Here is a 21,644-nt window from a genome sequence, read left to right as displayed (position 1 = left end):
TCCTCCAGATTTCCAGCATTCATTTCACATGCATCTTGGCAGATTTCACATGCACTCCACATGCATTTCCACCCTTACAAGACCCTAATCATTCATCCACCTCACAACCACCAGAAAACCTCTCAAAACCGTGCATTATCCCTTTCATTTCTGTCAAAGCATTAGCACATGCAACCTAGCTGTCATGTTCCCCCCATTTCACCTATAAATACTCATTCATTCATTCTCATTCATTCACAATTCATTTCACAACAGAAATTGGTCCCTTGGGGCCGTGCCCTTCACAAAGTCCATCCATTCCATTCATACACTTCATCCATTGCAGAAATGTAGACCATAAACCCCCCTTTGTGCCGTGACTCTCCCTTACAATCCAAACATCATCCTTCCATTTCCATAATTCCCCAATCCATTCAACACACCAACAACATCCCTTAGACCTTGTGCTACGACGAAGAGGAAGATAAGAGGGCCTAAACGTTCATACAATTCAAGTTTGAGTTGTTGGAATGTTTAGGTGTTTCTTTGATTTACATCAGTTTTGCTTCAAGGGTTCTTTCTTCTTATTAATTCTATGTTCATTCATGTTTTATATTTTTATGTTAAATCCTTTGCAAACATGAATTGTAACTAATCATCCTCTAGGGATTCGATGTAGCCTTGCAAAGTTTGCCATGTAGTTAATTCGGAATTCTCATTTAATCTATCTATTTCTTGCTTCATTCTCCGATTTAATTGTGACTTAGTGTGTTGATTTGAATGCTTGATCATCATTTGAATTAACCACAGGTTGTTTAGCCAAGATTAAAGCACACATCATGCATAATCTTGGTAGATATGTGAATGAATGAAGGGAATGTTTTGCAAACATCCTGCCGAGTGTTCCCTTTGGTTTTGTGAAAGTTTCTTGTGCACTACATAGTCTTGATTAGGAACCAAAGTTGCACATCACAATTAGGCTCATAATTAGAGACATTTGATCAAATCCACACATCATATGGCTGATCATATCTAAGTGAAACAAACCCAAGAAATAAGTAGAGGGATGAGTATAATCTGACTTAACAAGCATGGACTTGGCTTAGCAATGGTGAAATCGAATCTCTAGCTTCATCTTCATTGGTACTATCTTATTTTATTAGTTGTTGATTCATTCATCTTGTGTTTACTTCATTTCCTTATGCTTTAATTTACAATCTGTTTGTTTCCACGTTTCTGTTTTTATTTCAAGTTTCATTCAAAACCAATCCCCCATTTCTTTTAAAGTGTTAGATTAGTTAGAAATACATTTAGTTTGTGTTTGTAAGTGTTTTGATTCATTTTGTTTCCCAAATTCGTCCAAAGTACTCAAGGTGCTCAAAACTGCCCAGAAAGTGATTTTAAGGCAGTTTTGAGTGTTTTGGTGCTGTTTTGAGTTTTTTTGGTTTGTTTTAGTGTTTTAAAGTTTAGTTTTGCATTCCTTGAGTCTAGTATAGTGTTTCATATTGTTATTTTACGTTTTTGAGTTAAATCCAAGTGGTTAACAATCCCTCCTAATCCCCGGTCTAGAACGATCCCTACTTATACATATACTACAATTTGACGAAAAGAGGGTTTAATTGGTGTGCGTATAAATTTTGCATCAAATTTTGGCGCCGTTGCCGGGGATTAGAAAATTTGCTAATCCCTTGGACTGTTTTATTTTCGTTTGTTCTTTTTATTTTATTCCAGATTCTTAATCTTGTTTTTTCTTGTTTTAGGTACTAGTTTATGACTCGGAGTTCTCATCCGATTCGTGAACATATTCTGGAGTGATTGGGTTCTTCGTCCGGCTGCAAGACGTAAAAGAAAGCGCTACTTGGGAGGCAACCCAATGCACTGAAAAAAAAAAAAAAATTTCATTTATTAAATAAAATACTAAACATGGAGAAAGGTGGTGCTTCACAAAGGTTGTTTACGTGAAGCCCCACTACGAGGCGTCGAAGCAGAAGGCTTTGAAGCAGAAGGAATCGGAGCGGAAGGCATTGGAGCGGAAGGCATCGGAGCGGGAGGCATCGGAGCTAGAGCATTCCAGGCCTCAATACTTGGCCAAGCGCTGGATGAGCCAGGAAAAAGGTGCCTCTGGAGGAAAGACGAAAACCTTTGACGGTCACTGTGAATCCGACCTTCAGACTCTTGCAGCTCATCAAGCTTCCTCTTCATGCCCGTCGAATAGTTGTTGGCAAGCACGTGCAAACTTCTATTCTCGTACTTAAGCTGCTGGATCTCCTGCTTGAGACTTTCCACCTCTGCCATCAATGATTCCACCTGACGGGAGCGGGCAAGCAGGCGTTGGCCCATGTTGGACACAGAGTTCGCACACTGAACACTAAGTGCGAGGGACTCTTGAACGGCCAACTCATCGGACCGTCCTGACAGCAGCCTACTATCTTTTGGAGTGAGGAGGTTCCTAGCTACTATTGTAGCTGTTGTGGCGTCCTGCATCACGGAGTCTTCACCTGTGAGAGGACCGTTAGAAGATAAGAAAGAAGGGCGCCATACGTTACCTTGACGCGGCGCGCCCGTATCACTACTAAGGCTCAATTCCAAGCTAAGGTTCGATGAGTTTGCCATTTTTCAAAAGTGTTCAAAGAGATGGGATGGAGTTAAATTTCAAAGGCCCGGAGTCGATTTTCAAGAATGGGAAATCTTCAGAGTGTGTTTGTTGTGGTGATCGATAGCTCAATAAAAAGCCAAGGCGACGCGTCCACCAATTCAAAAAGCCGGAATTTCCGGCGTAATTTAGGCAACGCTTTCTCGGCTTTTCAGAAGACGCGTTCAACTTTGTCAAAAGATTTCTTCTTTTCAGACAACACGTGGAGGCCATCACCGCAACTACACATCTTTAGCCGACAAGCGCAAAGTTGGACGAGGCTTTCTCGGCTTTTCAGAAAACGCGTGCAGCTTTGTCAAAAGGAGCCGCATCCGCACTACTACGTGTCGTTCAGAAAGCAAAGGGGCGTCGTTTAGAAATCGAAGGGGCGCCTGCTCAGAAATCGAAGAGGCGTCGTTCTGATATCGAAGAGACATTTGTCGACAAGGGTAAAAGAACAGTACCACCACTTGATATTATCTCTATATATGTCGACCTTCGTCTTTTATGGCAAGGCAAACCTGAAGAAAATGCCCAACTCTCCCTCACCTCTGAGGGCGCACTCCCAGCAAAGCCTTTCGAAATACTCAATTCTTTCTTCTTCCCCAAAGATGATACCAGATGCCTGGAGTACAGATGACCCAGGAGGAAACGGCGGATTGAAGTGTGCTGATTCATTCACCGCTTCTTCAAAGGCAAAGGTATCTCATATCATCAAGGTCAAAAGCAAAAGTATCTCATATCATGCTCTTTCCCTGTCTTTTTCTTTGTCCTTGTTCTTACTCGCATGGCAAAGTAAAAGAAGCAATCAGCCGGCACTTGGAGTCATTCTTCCGATCTGGAGCCAACTGCCTGGAATCTATTCCTGATTGCTTACCTAGCGTTGCTCTCGAGTAGTCATCTTCAACGGTTGATACACTTCCAGAGAAGGGACCACTTCTGCAAAGGGGAGCGAGTAAGGCAAGTGAAAATGATACATTGAAGCATGTGGAGACAAACTTAGGCTGAGTTATCCTCCAACCCTTTTCAATACGAATTGGAAAGATTGAACAAAGAAACAGACCAAAGGAGTAAGCTCAGACCTTCGGGGGAGACCAATTGAATCCTGCTGCCCAGTTCAAGAGTAGCACAAAGGAAAATCAATGATGGGCGGAAACCAGTTCAAGAGTAAGCCTGTGGAGTCACTATGATCAAAGCCTCAATGCAATTACCAAGGAGAAGAGGGAATTTACACTCCATAACCAGATTTGCGTCCCTAAACTCTTCTCTTTGTTAATTACATTCTGCCATGTTTAGTATGTTTAAGTTCTTTTTGTGTGTTTACTTATGATTTGTGAATCTATGCTTAAAACATTGAGGACAATGTTTGATTTAAGTGTGGGGGGGGGGGGGGGGGGGTAACTAATGTTTTTAATGCAAATTCGTGGGATTTTATCACCCATAACTTCAAATGTTGTTCCTTGCTGTTTTAAGGTGTTTTTAAATTGTTTTAGAGTGTTTTAGTGTGTTTTGTTTTATAACTCCGAAAATCAAATAAAAATTTGAAAAAAATGTTTTGAAAAGCCTAAAAAGAGTGTTTTGAGTCGTTTTTGTGTGTTTGTGTCTTAGGGTACCTTCCAACACAATGATAAGGATTTGGTTTATAATTGCATGACGGTTAAAAAGAGTTATTAACATAGAGAAAAGTTTGATTTACGCTTGGTATATGCTTGGTTATGATTATAATGTATGACTTCACATGCAATCATAAAAGAAAAATTCGTTTTTGTAACATGTTTGAAGGAAGAAACTCAAACAAACGCTACATCCCTGTGAGACTCGAGCCATTACTTTCTTTGGAGAGTTATTATCTGTGATTTCTTGTTTTCTAAAGTCGTTGCATGATCTCATTATTCTTTGCTTGGTTACTACTTAGAAGGCGTTTCATCATATAGTTCCAAATGCTAGAACTCATGCCCATTTCATTCAAAGCATGTTATTGATTTGCATAACACATATTCAAGAAGAAGTTGTGTAGTGACCACCACCATAGCCAAATAGCCTTACTTCCCATACTTCGTATATGTTGTAAGTTTTAACCCCGTTGAGCCTTGTTTAGCCTTTATTCTTTGTTTACCCACATTTTCCTCACCTAGCCTAGTTTAGGACAATCCCCACCCTTGTTCTTAAAAGATAGTGAGCATGACTTAATTGAATTCCTTTTGAGTTACATTATGAAAGAAAATAAGTGTGGGGGAGAGAATGTTTAAGTGTTTATGTTTTGAGATTCAAAAGAAAAGAAAAAGAAAAAAAAAATGAAAGAATAAGTGATTGAAGAAAGGTTCCAAAACACCAATTCTGGGCGTAAATTGTCTAAATTCACCCTTTTTGTTCAAAAGTTGAGTTTTCATTCAAAAGTGAATTCTAAGTTGATTCAAATGCTTTGCTCACTATTTCTTTAAGAACCTTTGTTTTCCATATCCCTTCTTTGTTATCCACATACCCCAAGCCCCGTTACAACCCCTGACTTCTATCTTGAGTGTTGTGTATTTCAATTTGTGGAGTTTGAACTTGGTATGAGCTTTTGGTGTCACTGGTTCTCGCATCTAAGTGGTAGCATTCCATTCATGAGATCATATCTAAACATGTCATTATCGTAAATCCAGAAAATGCTTTCTTTAATATAACATATGTGAGTGTTAGAATTCATATTTACATCAATCTTCTCACATATAACTAGTGTAGGGTGTGTAGTCAGAAAATCTGTGTGAAAAACGAGTGCATATCTTGTAAGGATTTGAGCAAATTCTCTAAGGCATGTTACTTCATTAAAAACATGGTTTTAAATGCTTAATTGTGAAATAGTATGTGGTGACTATGATTAAGAATGTATTCAAGTGTGAAGATGACTAAAATCTATGGGACTAATGATTTTTAACTTGTCATGTGCATTGGAAATCCGTGAGACGATTGTTGGAAGGTATAGGTTGTGTTTTGTTCGTTTTGTCTAGTTTCGTGTTCTTTTGTTGTTTTGTTTTGCTTGAGGACTAGCAAAAGATAAGTGTGGGGGTATTTGATAGGAGCATATTCATGCGACTTAAATGGCTTGTTCTCGTGCATTTACGTTATGTTTCTTTAGTTATTTTAGTCCTTTAAGCTATTTTCGTGTGTTTGTAGGTCCAAAGGGCTAAAGGAGCAAAAAGATGCATTTTGGAGACTTTTGGAGCACTTTTGGGTTAAGGATGGATAGCTTATGCTTGGCGCCAAAATGTTGGACGAAATTGAAGACCAAAGTGTTGGAACCTTGTTCCCTTTAGTTTTAGGACATTTAAACCTTTCCAATTCCCTTATGCCGTGCATCTCCACCTTTCTCCCAAAACCATACACATGCATTCATTATTCATTCCCTCACATGCTTTCCATTACTTATCATCACCACTTATCACTTATCATAACCACTTATCATCATCACTTATCACTTATCACTTATCACTTATCACATATCATTCACCACTTATCTTATCAATCACTTATCATATCATACACTTAATTAATTAACCCACATGCATCCATCACCCAACACTTCCCTTGTGCCGTGCATACCCTCATTCTTTCATCATTTTAGCCACTTCATCATTCCATCAGATTTCACAACCTAAGTCACATGTACATTCATCCACCTTTCTCCCAAAAAGCTTTGCACATGCATTCACTCACCACAAACAAGTCACATGCATTCATCAACATATCTAGCTGTCATTCACATGCATTTCATTCATCATTTCCACCCCCACATGTCCCTTTAATCATTCAAACATACACTCCCATTAATTAAACCATTCAGCCCATAATCATTCAACAACAACCCATGCCGTGCTTCCTCCTTTGTTCCAGCCACCCCACATGTCCCATTACTCATTCAATCAAGCACTCCACATGCACAAACCTCTCATTGCCGTGGCTCCTCCTCCAGATTTCCAGCATTCATTTCACATGCATCTTGGCAGATTTCACATGCACTCCACATGCATTTCCACCCTTACAAGACCCTAATCATTCATCCACCTCACAACCACCAGAAAACCTCTCAAAACCGTGCATTATCCCTTTCATTTCTGTCAAAGCATTAGCACATGCAACCTAGCTGTCATGTTCCCCCCATTTCACCTATAAATACTCATTCATTCATTCTCATTCATTCACAATTCATTTCACAACAGAAATTGGTCCCTTGGGGCCGTGCCCTTCACAAAGTCCATCCATTCCATTCATACACTTCATCCATTGCAGAAATGTAGATCATAAACCCCCCTTTGTGCCGTGACTCTCCCTTACAATCCAAACATCATCCTTCCATTTCCATAATTCCCCAATCCATTCAACACACCAACAACATCCCTTAGACCTTGTGCTACGACGAAGAGGAAGATAAGAGGGCCTAAACGTTCATACAATTCAAGTTTGAGTTGTTGGAATGTTTAGGTGTTTCTTTGATTCTACATCAGTTTTGCTTCAAGGGTTCTTTCTTCTTATTAATTCTATGTTCATTCATGTTTTATATTTTTATGTTAAATCCTTTGCAAACATGAATTGTAACTAATCCTCCTCTAGGGATTCGATGTAGCCTTGCAAAGTTTGCCATGTAGTTAATTCGGAATTCTCATTTAATCTATCTATTTCTTGCTTCATTCTCCGATTTAATTGTGACTTAGTGTGTTGATTTTAATGCTTGATCATCATTTGAATTAACCACAGGTTGTTTAGCCAAGATTAAAGCACACATCATGCATAATCTTGGTAGATATGTGAATGAATGAAGGGAATGTTTTGCAAACATCCTGCCGAGTGTTCCCTTTGGTTTTGTGAAAGTTTCTTGTGCACTACATAGTCTTGATTAGGAACCAAAGTTGCACATCACAATTAGGCTCATAATTAGAGACATTTGATCAAATCCACACATCATATGGCTGATCATATCTAAGTGAAACAAACCCAAGAAATAAGTAGAGGGATGAGTATAATCTGACTTAACAAGCATGGACTTGGCTTAGCAATGGTGAAATCGAATCTCTAGCTTCATCTTCATTGGTACTATCTTATTTTATTAGTTGTTGATTCATTCATCTTGTGTTTACTTCATTTCCTTATGCTTTAATTTACAATCTGTTTGTTTCCAAGTTTCTGTTTTTATTTCAAGTTTCATTCAAAACCAATCCCCCATTTCTTTTAAAGTGTTAGATTAGTTAGAAATACATTTAGTTTGTGTTTGTAAGTGTTTTGATTCATTTTGTTTCCCAAATTCGTCCAAAGTACTCAAGGTGCTCAAAACTGCCCAGAAAGTGATTTTAAGGCAGTTTTGAGTGTTTTGGTGCTGTTTTGAGTTTTTTTGGTTTGTTTTAGTGTTTTAAAGTTTAGTTTTGCATTCCTTGAGTCTAGTATAGTGTTTCATATTGTTATTTTACGTTTTTGAGTTAAATCCAAGTGGTTAACAATCCCTCCTAATCCCCGGTCTAGAACGATCCCTACTTATACATATACTACAATTTGACGAAAAGAGGGTTTAATTGGTGTGCGTATAAATTTCGCATCAATTCCGCTAATTTTCTTCCTCAAGAGAATGACTCTTGAAGTAGGGAAGAACTTCTCCAAGAACGCTCTCTTCATGCTCTCCCAAGAAGTAACGGTCCCGGGTGCCAATTCATAAAGCCAATCCTTAGCCTTTTCCACAAGAGAGAATGGAAAAGCTTTCATCTTCATAATATTCCCATCAACGTTAATGGGTGTCATGCTTGAGCATACAACTTCAAACTCCTTCAAATGCTTGTTTGGATCTTCCATGGACAGCCCATGGTACTTCGGAATGTGGTGCAACAAGCTTGACTTCAACTCGAATTCATCGGTCTTGCCTTGGGCAGCCGCGGGGTATTGAATGCATAATGGTGCGGCATTGGCCAACCCCGAGGCCGAAAGCTCTTTAATGGTCCGATTGTCCGCTGCCATAACTTCTTCTTCCATACTTTCAAACTCAGATTCGGCCTCTGAACTTGAACTAGGTTCACTAGGTTCGGGATGCCTCCTCTTTCTTCTCAAATCACGTTCAAAATCGTCGTTAAAGTCCAAGATATGTGCATGCACAGTTTGAGAACTCCGCGTCATGCACTAGTACCTAAACCAAGAAAACAAAACAAAATAAGAAAACTAGGTAAATCACACTAAAAACACACGGCAAAAAAAACACAAGGGATTAGCAATTTTGCTAATCCTCGGCAACGGCACCAAAATTTGATGTGTAAATTAACTTGACACACAAATTAAACCCTATGGATGACAATTGTAGTATATGAGCAAATAGGGATCGTTCTAGACCGGGGATTAACTAGGGATGCTAATCATTGTGAAATTGACTCAAAAACGTAAAATGAAGTTTAAAACACTAAACTAGACTCAAAAAATGCGAAACTAAACGCTTAAAGCACTAAGACAAACCAAAAGACTCAAACATCACCCAAAACACTCAAAACTGCCTTATAAACACTTTCTGGGTAGTTTTGAGCACTTTGGTGAATTTGGACGAATTTGTGTAATAACTTGAATCAAAACACTTAGAAACATAAACTAAGACACTTTCTAACTAAATTGGACAATAAAGTAAAGGCGGATTGTGTTTTGGACGAAATTAAACTAAATGCACAGATTCTAATTAAAACAGATTGTAAAAACGAAATTGATATAAGGAAATTTCACCTAATCGTTATGGAATTATATTCACAAGTAGTAAAGGTTGATGATCTCAATCGCGTTAAGTAAATTCTTGGCATAAGTTTCATGCAATCATAGTAACAAGTGCTTCGTCAATGCTTATGGTTTTCATAGAACCTAATGATTCTTGCTTGTATCTCTATTATGCAATCATGTAGGGGACTGGTGGGGAATGTTTTGGGTTGTCGTATGCAATCATCCAATTCAATAACGTTAGGAAAATCTGAAGGTTAATTTAAGCGAACCTAATTAACTTGGGGCGTTGAGAATTCATGGGTTATTGAAAAGCAATTGGAAATCGTTTTATATGCAAGTATAACATGTGTGGAGATGAACCCCTTAGCTAGCTTCCCATCCATTCAACTCCATCAAATTCGTTTTTACAATCTGTTCTAATTTAAAAAGTTTGTTTTGTTTTTAAATTCGTCCAAAACCAATCCCCCTTTACTTTGTTGAGTCATAGTAGTTAGAAATCACTTTAGTTTGTGTTTTTAAGTGTCTTAGGTCAAAGTAAAACCAATTTTCGTCCAAAGTTGTGTCTAGTGTTCAACACTGCCCAGATTGTGTTTTTAAGGCAGTTTTGAGTGTTTTGGTGCTGTTTTGAGTCTTTTGGTTTGTTTTGGTGTTTTAAAGTTTAGTTTTGCATTCTTTGAGTCTAGTATAGTGTTTTAAACTTGTTTTTACGTATTTGAGTCAGTTTCCAAGTGATTAACAATCCCTCCTAATCCCCGGTCCAGAACGATCCCTACTTACATTCTTCACTACAATTGATAAAAAGAGGGTTTAATTTGTGTGCTTATAAATTATCACATCAGCTGAGCTAGGTATGAAAGAGGAATGTGTTTAAATGGTTTAAAACAGGGAACAAGGCCCTTCCTTGCACGGCAAGGAAGAGGAAAGGTCAAGGGAAGTGCACGGCAAGGCTTTTAAGAAAGGGATTGTGACATAATCTTGCAGGTTTTGGGAGAGAAAAGGAAGGTAACTCACGGCACAATTTAGGACATGTCTAGGGCTTCTAGAACATGTGATTTAGGCAACCAACATTATTTGGAAACCTTTCAAGAATAGAAACTCCCCATAATGGAAACTGGTTTCCAAATCTTGATTCCTCCTTCTTCCTTCGATTCTAGGCTCACTTGGTCTTCAATTTCGTCCAACACTTTGGCTTCAAGCACAAGCTATCCATCCTTAGCCCAAAAATGCTCCAAAAGGCTCCAAAATGCACTTCTTTGCTCCTTTAGCCCTTAGAACCTGAAAACATACGAAAATGGCTTAAAAGACTTAAAGAACTAAGAAATAACAACGTAAATGCACAAGAACAAGCCAACTAAGTTGCCTAAATATGCTCCTATCAATGGATTAGTTAGAGGTCCATTCTTCACATATGAATCGATTTTCCAATTGCTTTTCACTAACTATGATGCTCAATACCCCAAGTTAACCGTGATGCACTAATTAACCCTCAGATTTCCTTATGTCATTGAATTGGATGATGCATGCGACAATTCAAATTATTCTCCAACGGTCCTCAACATGAATGCATAGAAGAGATACAATGAGAGATCATTATGCTCCATGACAATCATAAGTGTTGACGAGGCAATTGTAACTATGAATGCATGATACTCTTGCCAAGAATTCAATTAACGCGGTTGTGACTAGCAACCTTCACTACTCTCGTTTATAAACTTGTGACGATTAGGTGAAACTCGTTTATAAACTAGCATCGAGTTCATGGATGAAAACTAAGTATGCATCCTTAATCAACATACAAGAACAAGTTTTGAATAAAACAGATAATTGAATTGCAATCACAACTTAACAAATCACAATTGGAAGAAATCAATTCATATCTCAAACATGTTCATGGCTTCAAACTTTCCCCTAACTAATTAGGGGTTTAGCCACTGATAGGAGCATATTCATGCAACTTAATTAGCTTGTTCTCGTGCATTTATGTTGTGTTTCCTTAGTTATTTTAGTATTAAAGTCACTTTTGTGTATTTTCAGATTATAAGGCCAAAGTGTGCAAGAAGATGCAAATTGGAGTCTTTTGGAGCAAAAGAGGAATGAATGAGTTGAAGACTTGAAGAAACGATGAATTCCTACTCCAACGATGAATTCCTACTCCAACGAGGATTCCTACTCAAACAAGGTTTCCTACTTGAAGTAGGAAAGTTAACCCTAGGTTACCCGTTTTGGTAACCTTTCCTAATCTTAAACGTCCGTATTTTCTAGCCACTTTGAAGACCTTGTAGGCACCTTAGGACACAAAACAAAGGCCCTAGCCCATCCAAACCCCTTTTCCGTGCCTTAACCCTAATCCCCTTCCCTTGCCGTGCAAGGGGGGGTAGTTTTGTCCTAGGTTGTGCAAATAAACACATGTTCCTCTCCTAATTTAAAACCCTAGCCGCACCTTGCAGCCATTCCCTCTCTAATTTCTGATTTTATTTCCTTTTTCTAGAAGCCTTTGATTTAATTTTAATTAACCAAAATAAGCTAGGGTTTGTTTTCTGAAACCATATATTGTAAACCCTAGCCACACCCTATATTGATTATTATTCATTCGTCCATAAGGCAACCACAAAAATCCTTTTTAGCCGCACCCTAGGTTTGAACTTTGCATTCATTCATCATCCCATATCAGCCGCAAGTCCCCATCCACTCACCCTAAGCCTTCTAAATCCCATCTCAGCCGCACCCTTTAATTCACCCTAGCTCTCTCTTCTCTCATTCATTCATCATATCATTCAGCCACCATAGCCCTATTTCCCCCTAAGCCGCAGCCACTCCATCCTTCCTCCACCATTCCATACACCATCCACACCTCCATACATCATCCCACCACCTTGCCGCACCACCATCTCCCCATAAACCCATCCCTAAACCAGAAAATCATCGAAACTCACCATAAACCTTCTTTGCCGCAACAAGAAGAAAGGAGAAAGAGGACTTTAAAACGTGCAGAAATTCAAGTGGATTCCTTAGGCGTTTTAGGTGTAATCAATCTTTTGTTCTTTATGTTTAATTTCAATTTTATTTCTCTTTCTGTGAACATGAGAGGCTAAATCCCTAGTTAGCTAGGGGGTGATTCGAAACCATGTTTATGCTTGCAATATGAATTGATTACCTTTGGTTGGAATTTCATGAGTTGTGGATTCAATTCGTTTAACTGTTTGATTGATAACTTATTTGTGTATGTTTATTGAGAGTGCACGCTTAGTTTTCATGCATGAATATGACGCTAGAATATAAGTGAGTTTCACCTAATAGTTACAAACTTATATTCATAAGTAGTGGAGGTTGCTTATAAACAATCGCGTTAAATGAATTCTTGGCACTAGTTTCATGCTCATCATAGTAACGAATGCCTCGTCAACACTTATAGTTTTCATGTTGCTTAATGATCTTTGATTGTATCTTTATTGTGCCTTTCACATAAAGGACTTTTGGAGAATGTTTTGAATTGTGTATGCGTTGTCCCATCCAATTCATTAACTTAAGGAGAACTTGAAGGTTAATTTAAGCGGACCTAATTAACCCGGGGTGTTGAGTTTCATGATTCATCGAAAGACCAACTGAAAATCATCTTGTATGCAAGTTTGACAGGTGTGGAGAGGAACCTTCTAGCTAGTATTCCATCCATATTTTCATCAAATTCATCTTTACAGTCTGTTTTAATTACAATCTGTGCATTTTATTTAATTTCGTCAAAAACTAAATCCCCCTTTACTTTAGTGTCCAATTTAGTTAGAAAGTGTCTTAGTTTGTGTTTCTAAGTGTTTTGATTCAAGTTATTACCCAAATTCGTCCAAATTAGTGAAAGTGCTCAAAACTGCCCAGAAAGTGTTTTTAAGGCAGTTTTGAGTGTTTTGGGGCTGTTTTGAGTCTTTTGGTTTGTTTTAGTGTTTTTATTGTTTAGTTTTGCATTCTTTGAGTCTAGTTTAGTGTTTTAACCTTTGTTTTACGTTTTTGAGTCAGGTTCCAAGTGATTTAGCAATCCCTCCTAATCCCCAGTTTAGAACGATCCCTACTTATACATATACTACAATTGTCAAAAGAGGTCGCATCAGCCACTCATGATTACAACAAACTCAGAAAGTAATAACAAAGTAAACATTGAAAACAAGAACGAAGTACACCTAAGAACGTCCCAATCTGTAAGCATGAAACGTTCAAGGCCTCCATCCTCTCCTAATTGCTGCGGCACAAGAGGTTATTGTGAGTTTAGGGGGTTATGGATGATGTAGAATGATGGATTTAGGGTTGGGAAGGATGTAGGGGACGGCAAAGAGTTGGTTTTGGGCAGAAAATATGGAGAATGGTGAAGTATGGATGTGTTAGAGGGATGGGATGATTTTCTAGCGTGAATGGTGAATGAATCAATTAATTTGTGGCTGCAACAAGAATGTTTCTTTATAGGATTTCAGGAATTAAAACCCTAGGTTATTTAGGTAAACAGAAATTAAGTCAAAAGCTTCTAGAAATAGGAAATCAAATCAGAAAATTAAAGGAAAGTGGTTAATAGGTGCGGCAATGGCATAAAACACAATAGGAATGTGTTTTAATGCAAGGAAATAGGAAAGAACTATCTCCCTTGCACGGCACGGCTTGCATAGGAAATAAGTAAGTGTTTAATTCCCCAAATCCATTCTAAGAATCAGGAATTAAGGAGAAGGGCTAAGTCTTGCGGCAAAGGGAGGAAAAGAAGGGGAAAGTGCAATTAAACTTGCAGATTTTGAGTGAAAGGGAATGTATAGGTGCGGCTAAGACTTTTAAGAAAGGGATTGTGACATAATCTTGCAGATTTTGGGAGAGAAAAGGAAGGTAAGGTGCGGCACAATTTAGGACATGTGATTTAGGCAACCAACATTATTTGGAAACTTCAAAAATGGACACCTTCACAAATGGAAACTCCCAATAATGGAAACTGGTTTCCAATTCTTGATTCCTCCTTCTTCCTTCGATTCTAGGCTCACTTGGTCTTCAATTTCGTCCAACACTTTGGCTCCAAGCATAAGCTATCCATCTTTAGCCCAAAAGTGCTCCAAAAGACTCCAAAATGCACTTCTTTGCTCCTTTAGCCCTTAGAACCTGAAAACATACGAAAATGGCTTAAAAGACTTAAAGAACTAAGAAAACACAACGTAAATGCATGAGAACAAGCCAATTAAGTCGCATAAATATGCTCCTATCATTTAGTTTATATAGGGTTTTAGAAAATAAGACCCTAGCTTATTTTTATTAACTAAAATAAAATCAAAGGCTTCTAGAAAAAGGAAATAAAATAAGAAATTAAAGAGGGAATGGCTGCAAGGTGCGGCTAGGGTTTTAAATTAGGAGAAGAGCATGTGTTTATTTGCACAACCTAGGACAAAACTACCCCCCCTTGCACGGCAAGGGAAGGGAATTAGGGGAAAGGCATGGCAAAGAGGTTTAAGGGGGCTAAGGCCTTTGTTTTGTGTCCTAAAGTGCCTACAAGGCCTTCAAAGTGGCTAGAAAATACGGACGTTTAAGATTAGGAAAGGTTACCAAAACGGGAAACCTAGTATTAACTTTCCTACTTCAAGTAGGAATCCTTGTTGAAGTAGGAATCCTCGTTTGAGTAGGAATTCATCGTTTCTTCAAGTCTTCAACTCATTCATTCCTCTTTTGCTCCAAAAGACTCCAATTTGCATCTTCTTGCACACTTTGGCTTTATAATCTAAAAATGCACAAAAGTGACTTTAAACACTAAAATAGCTAAGCAAACACAACATAAATGCACGAGAACAAGCTAATTAAGTCGCATGAATATGCTCCTATCAGAGCCCCTCGTAGAAGTATTGTAGAAGTAACTCCTCCTTCATCTGATGCTGTGGACAAAAAGCAACAAGGGATTTAAAACGTTCATAATACGTAGGAAAAGACTCACCTTCTTCTTGTTGAATTCCACTTATCCTTTTTCGTAAAAGGATGATTCGAGAAGTTGGGAAAAACTTCTCCAGAAATGCCCTCTTCATACTCTCCCATGATGTGACGGTTTCGAGAGCTAATTCATAAAACCAATCTTTGGCTTTGTCCATTAAAGAGAATGGAAAAGCCTTCATCTTCAAAATACTTCCATCGACGTTGACTGGAGTCATGCTTGAACACACCACCTCGAATTCTTTTAGATGCTTGTTCGGATCCTCCATGGACAACCCATGGTATTTTGGAATATGGTGGAGCAAACTTGACTTCAACTCGAACTCTTCGGCCTTCCCTTGGGCAGGCGGGGGATATTGGATACACAAAGGTGCGGCATTATCCAATCCCGAAGCAGAAAGCTCCTTGAGTGTCCGATTGTCTATGGCCATGCCTTGTGGCTCTTCAAAAATCCTTGCCGTGGCCTCCTCTTCCTCTTCTAGGACCTGTTCTTCAAGGTCAGGTTCCGGGCTTGGTGGATTTGATTCGTGTTGCTTCCTCTTTCGTCTCAAAGTCCTCTCAAAATCGCTGTCAAAATCCAAGATATGTTCACGAATCGGTTGAGAACTCCGAGTCATACACTAGTACCTAAAACAAGAAAAACAAAACAAGGTCAGAATCTTTAACAAACTAAACTAAACAGAAAGTAACAATCCAAGGGATTAGCAAAGTTGCTAATCCCCGGCAACGGCGCCAAAATTTTGATGCGAATTATATAAGCACACAAATTAAAATCCTCTTTTGACAATTGTAGTATATGTATAAGTAGGGATCGTTCTTAACCGGTGATACGAGCATATTTATGCTACTTACTTATGTTGTTTCCTTGCATTTCGTTACTTAATTACTATCTATTTTAGTCTTTTAAGCTATTTTCGTATGTTTTTAGGTCCTAATGCCAAAAGGAGCAAGAAAGTGCATTTTGAGGCTATTTGGAGCAGTTTTGGGCATGGATTGGATAGCTTAACTATGGAGCAATGTGGATGGACTAAATTGAAGTCAAGAGAAGCTAGGAAAGGCTAAAAATCTGGAGAAAGAAGTCCAAATGCAAAGAAGATGAGGAAAGAGCAAGAAATAAGGAACCTTATCCAAATTTCCTTATCTTATCCAAACCTTATTGATAGGAGCATATTCATGCGACTTAAATGGCTTGTTCTCGTGCATTTACGGTATGTTTCTTTAGTTATTTTAGTACTTTAAGCTATTTTCGTGTGTTTGTAGGTCCAAAGGGCTAAAGGAGCAAAAAGATGCATTTTGGAGACTTTTGGAGCACTTTTGGGCTAAGGATGGATAGCTTATGCTTGGAGCCAAAGTGTTGGACGAAATTGAAGACCTAATTGAAGACCAAAGTGTTGGAACCTTGTTCCCTTTAGTTTTAGGACATTTAAACCTTTCCTATATCCTTAGTCGTGCATAACATTCCAACATTCCACTCCTTCATTTCAGCCACACTCCCACATATCATTACTTATCATTCACCACTTATCATATCATACACTTAATTAATTAACCCACATTTACACTTGATAGGAGCATATTCATGCGACTTAAATGGCTTGTTCTCGTGCATTTACGTTATGTTTCTTTAGTTATTTTAGTACTTTAAGCTATTTTCGTGTGTTTGTAGGTCCAAAGGGCTAAAAGAGCAAAAAAATGCATTTTGGAGACTTTTGGAGCACTTTTGGGCTAAGGATGGATAGCTTATGCTTAGAGCCAAAGTGTTGGACGAAATTGAAGACCTAATTGAAGACCAAAGTGTTAGAACCTTGTTCCCTTTAGTTTTAGGACATTTAAACCTTTCCTATATCCTTAGCCGTGCATAACATTCCAACATTCCACTCTTTCATTTCAGCCACACTCCCACATATCATCACATATCATTCACCACTTATCATATCAACCACTTATCTTATCATTCACCACTTATCATATCAACCACTTATCTTATCATTCACCACTTATCATATCATTCACTTATCACTTATCATAACCATACACTTATCACTTATCATACTCATAATCATCTACACATTTCAACCATTTAAACACATGCATTTCCCCCTTTATCATTTCAGCACATGCACTTCCCACTCATAATCATAACCTAGCTGTCATTCCACTTCATTGCACATGCATCTTCATAAATCAACACATGCATTCACATGCTTTCACAACCTAATCCACATGCAATTGCATCACCCATTCACCACCAGAAATCACCCAATGCCGTGCACAACCCTTACAATTCCGTCATATTCACATGCATTCCATCCTTTAAAACATTGCACATGCATCCATAATCATTTCTCCAACCTTGTGCCTTGACTTTCCCATCCAAATGCACACAAACAAAGTTCCTTGCAGCCACATGCATTCCCCTTTCATCATTGCACCACAAATCAGCACATGCACCACCAATTCAGCCAACACATGCTTTCACATGCATTTTCAGATTGTCCCCTTGCACATGCAGCCACTTATTCATTGCACATGCAATTCTAACCCACATGCATCCTTTAATCATTCAAACATGCAGCCACATTCCCTCCTAGCTGTCATGTTCCCCCCATTTCACCTATAAATAAGCATCCATTGCATTCATTCTCATACACACTTCCATATTCAGAATGTAGACCATCAAACTCCCTTGTGCCGTGCCCTCCCTTAGAATCCAAACACCATCCTTCCATTTTCGCCACTCCCCAAACCATTCACACCATCAAACTCACCTTAGACCTTGTGCCACAACGAAGAGGAAGAGAAGAGTGCCTAAACGTTCATACAATTCAAGTTTGAGTTGTTGGAATGTTTAGGTGTTTCTTTGATTTCAATGTTTAATTTCAATACTCTTTGTTTTGTACGAATGAGGAATGGAAGAGAAGAGGGCCTAAACGTTCATACAATTCAAGTTTGAGTTGTTGGAATGTTTAGGTGTTTCTTTGATTCTCTTTGTTTTGTACGTATGAGGAACTAAACTCCCCTTTAGCTAGGGGGTGATTTGAATATATGTTTATGCTTGCATTTTGATTTGATTACTTCTAATTGCGTTTCATAAGTTGTGGATTCAATTTGTTTAACCGTTTGATTGATAACTTATTTATGTATGTTTATTGAGAATGCGCGCTTAATTTTCATGCATGAATATGACGCTAGAATATAAGTGAGTTTCACCTAATTGTTATGAACTTATAATCACAAGTAGTGGAGGTTGCTTATAAACAATCGCGTTAAACGAATTCTTGGCATAAGTTTCATGCGTATTCCATAGTAACGAATGCCTCGTCAATACTTATAATTTTCATGATGCTTAATGATCTTTGATTGTATCTTTATTGTGCTGTTAACGTAAAGGACTTTTGGAGAATGTTGTGGATTGCGTTGCGCTAACCCATCCAATTCATTAACTTAAGGAGAACTTGACGGTTAATTTAAGCGGACCTAATTAACCCGGGGTGTTGAGTTTCATGGTTTATTGAAATGCAATTGGAAATCATTTTATTATGCAAGTGTAACATGTGTGGAGATGAACCCCTTAGCTAGCATTCATCCATTTCAATTCCATTCGTTCTATTTCAATTTCATATTTACATTCTGTCTAGTTTCTTTTCTTGTTTCTGTTTTCATGTTTAATTTAACTTGTTGTTCAATTATGTTAAACATGTGGAACTAATTTCTTCTTAGTTAGAGGCGAATTTGAAGCCATGGACATATGTTGGTTATGATTTGATTTACTCCAGTTATGAATTCATGAACTTTAGATGTGGGTTACTTTTCTGTTTTGATTAAGAACTTGTTTATGTATGTGGGTTGAGGGTCGACACTTAATTTGCATGCCTAAACTTGATGCTAGGATATAAGGGAATTTCACCTAATCGTTATGAACTTATATTCATGAGTAGTAAAAATCGCTAGTCACGATTGTGTTTAGTAAACCCTAGGCTGGATTAACATGCGTATTCCATAGTTTTGAATGCCTAGTCGATGTTTATGATTTCCGTTGAACTTAATGATCTTTGTTGAATGTCTCTATCATGCGTATTCCATGTTAGGGACTTTGATTAGGAATAATTTGGTTGCAATGCGTATCCCATTCAATCCAATGAATCTAGGCAAATCTGAAAGTTAATTTAAACGGACCTAATTAACTTGGAGCATTGTCATTCATCGTTTGTTGAAGTCATAACTGGGAGTTAAATTATATGCTTATGTTCATGTGTGGATAAGGAACCCTCTAACTAGTTTTTCATCATTCTATTCCATCAATTTTGTTTGTACAATCTGTTTTGTTTCCAAGTTTCTGTTTTAGTTTTAAATTCGTCAAAACCAATCCCCCATTTATTTTAAAGTGTTAGATTAGTTAGAATTACATTTAGTTTGTGTTTTTAAGAGTCTTGAGTCAAGTCATAACTTAATTTCGTCCAAATTTGTGTTTGTACTCAAAACTGCCCAGAAAGTGGTTTTTAGGCAGTTTTGAATGTTTTTGGTGATGTTTGAGTCTTTTGGTTTGTTTTAGTGTTTTAAAGTTTAGTTTTACATTCTTTGAGTCTAGTTTAGTGTTTTATATTACGTTTTTACGTTTTTGAGTCAGTTTCCAAGTGATTAACAATCCCTCCTAATCCCCGGTCCAGAACGATCCCTACTTATACTTATACTACAATTTGACAAAAAGAGGGTTTAATTTGTGCGCGTATAATTCTCGCATCAAATTTTGGCGCCGTTGCCGGGGATTAGAAAATTTGCTAATTCCTTGGATTGTTTTATTTTCGTTTGTTTTTATTTTATTCCAGTTTCTTAATCTTGTTTTGTTTCTTGTTCTAGGTACTACTTTATGACTCGGAGATCTCATCCGATTCGTGAACACATCCTGGAGTGATTGGGTTCTTCGTCCGGCTGCAAGACGTAAAAGAAAGCGCTACTTGGGAGGCAACCCAATGCACTGAATAAAACAAAGCATTTCATAAAAAATAAAAATAAAAAAAAATACTAAACATGGAGAAAGATGGAGCCTTCACAGAGGTTGTTTACGAGCCCCACTACAAGGCATAGAAGCGGAAGGCATAGAAGCGGAAGGCATCGGAGCGGAAGGCATCGGAGCTAGAGCATTCCAGGCCTCAATACGTGGCCAAGCGCTGGATGACCCAGGAAAAAGGTGTCTCTAGAGATAAGCCGCAAACCTTTGACGGTCACTTTGAATTCGACCCTCAGATTCTTGCAGCTCATCAAGCTTCCTCTTCATGCCCGACGAATAGTTATTTGCAAGCAAATGCAAACTTCTATTCTCGTACTTAAGCTGCTGGATCTCTTGCTTAAGACTTTCCACCTCTGCCATCAATGATTCCACCTGACGGGAGCGGGCAAGCAGGCGTTGGCCCATGTTGGACACAGAGCTCGCACACTGAACACTAAGTGCGAGGGACTCTTGAACGGCCAACTCATCGGACCGTCCTGACAGTAGCCTACTATCTTTTGGAGTGAGGAGGTTCCTAGCTACTATTGTAGCTGTTGTGGCGTCCTGCATCACGAAGTCTTCACCTGTAAGAGGACCGTTAGAAGATAAGAAAGAAGGGCGCCATACGTTACCTTGACGCGGTGCGCCCGTATCACTGCTGAGACTCAATTCTAAGCTAAGGTTCGATGGGTTTGCCATTTTTCAAAAGTGTTCAAAGAGAATGGGTGGATGGAGTTAAAATTTCAAAGGGCCGGAGACGATGTTCAAGAATGGGAAATCTTCAGAGTGTGTATGTTGGCGGTGATCGATACCTCTATAAGAAGCCAAGGCGACGCGTTGATAGGAGCATATTCATGCGACTTAAATGGCTTGTTCTCGTGCATTTACGTTATGTTTCTTTAGTTATTTTAGTCCTTTAAGCTATTTTCGTGTGTTTGTAGGTCCAAAGGGCTAAAGGAGCAAAAAGATGCATTTTGGAGACTTTTGGAGCACTTTTGGGCTAAGGATGGATAGCTTATGCTTGGCGCCAAAGTGTTGGACGAAATTGAAGACCTAATTGAAGACCAAAGTGTTGGAACCTTGTTCCCTTTAGTTTTAGGACATTTAAACCTTTCCAATTTCCTTAGCCGTGCATAACATTCCAACATTCCACTCCTTCATTTCAGCCACACTCCCACATATCACTACTTATCATCACCACTTATCACTTATCATAACCACATATCATATCATCATCACTTATCACTTATCACTTATCATAACCACATATCATATCATCATCACTTATCACTTATCACTTATCATCATCACTTATCACTTATCACTTATCATCATCACTTATCACTTATCACTTAACATGCACCCATCACCTAACACAACACCTTTAATTCACATGCATTC

General features: G+C 38.4%; 1 protein-coding gene across 1 annotated transcript in view; it reads left to right on the top strand.

Annotated features, from left to right (window-relative positions):
• LOC148695739 (uncharacterized) overlaps window positions 1–20,152 on the top strand; it is a 48,212-nt gene extending 28,060 nt beyond the window's left edge. Inside the window, exon 3 of the mRNA XM_088697385.1 lies at window positions 20,114–20,152. Within this exon, the coding sequence (XP_088553511.1) occupies window positions 20,114–20,152 (39 nt within the window). The remainder of the gene's footprint in view (window positions 1–20,113) is intronic.
• The last annotated feature ends 1,492 nt before the right edge of the window (window positions 20,153–21,644 follow it).

Source organism: Pyrus communis, chromosome 7, assembly GCF_041283825.1.
Source record: "Pyrus communis isolate YQ-2024b chromosome 7, ASM4128382v1, whole genome shotgun sequence".
Lineage (NCBI taxonomy): Eukaryota > Viridiplantae > Streptophyta > Magnoliopsida > Rosales > Rosaceae > Pyrus > Pyrus communis.
This window is presented reverse-complemented; position numbering and strand designations above follow the sequence as displayed.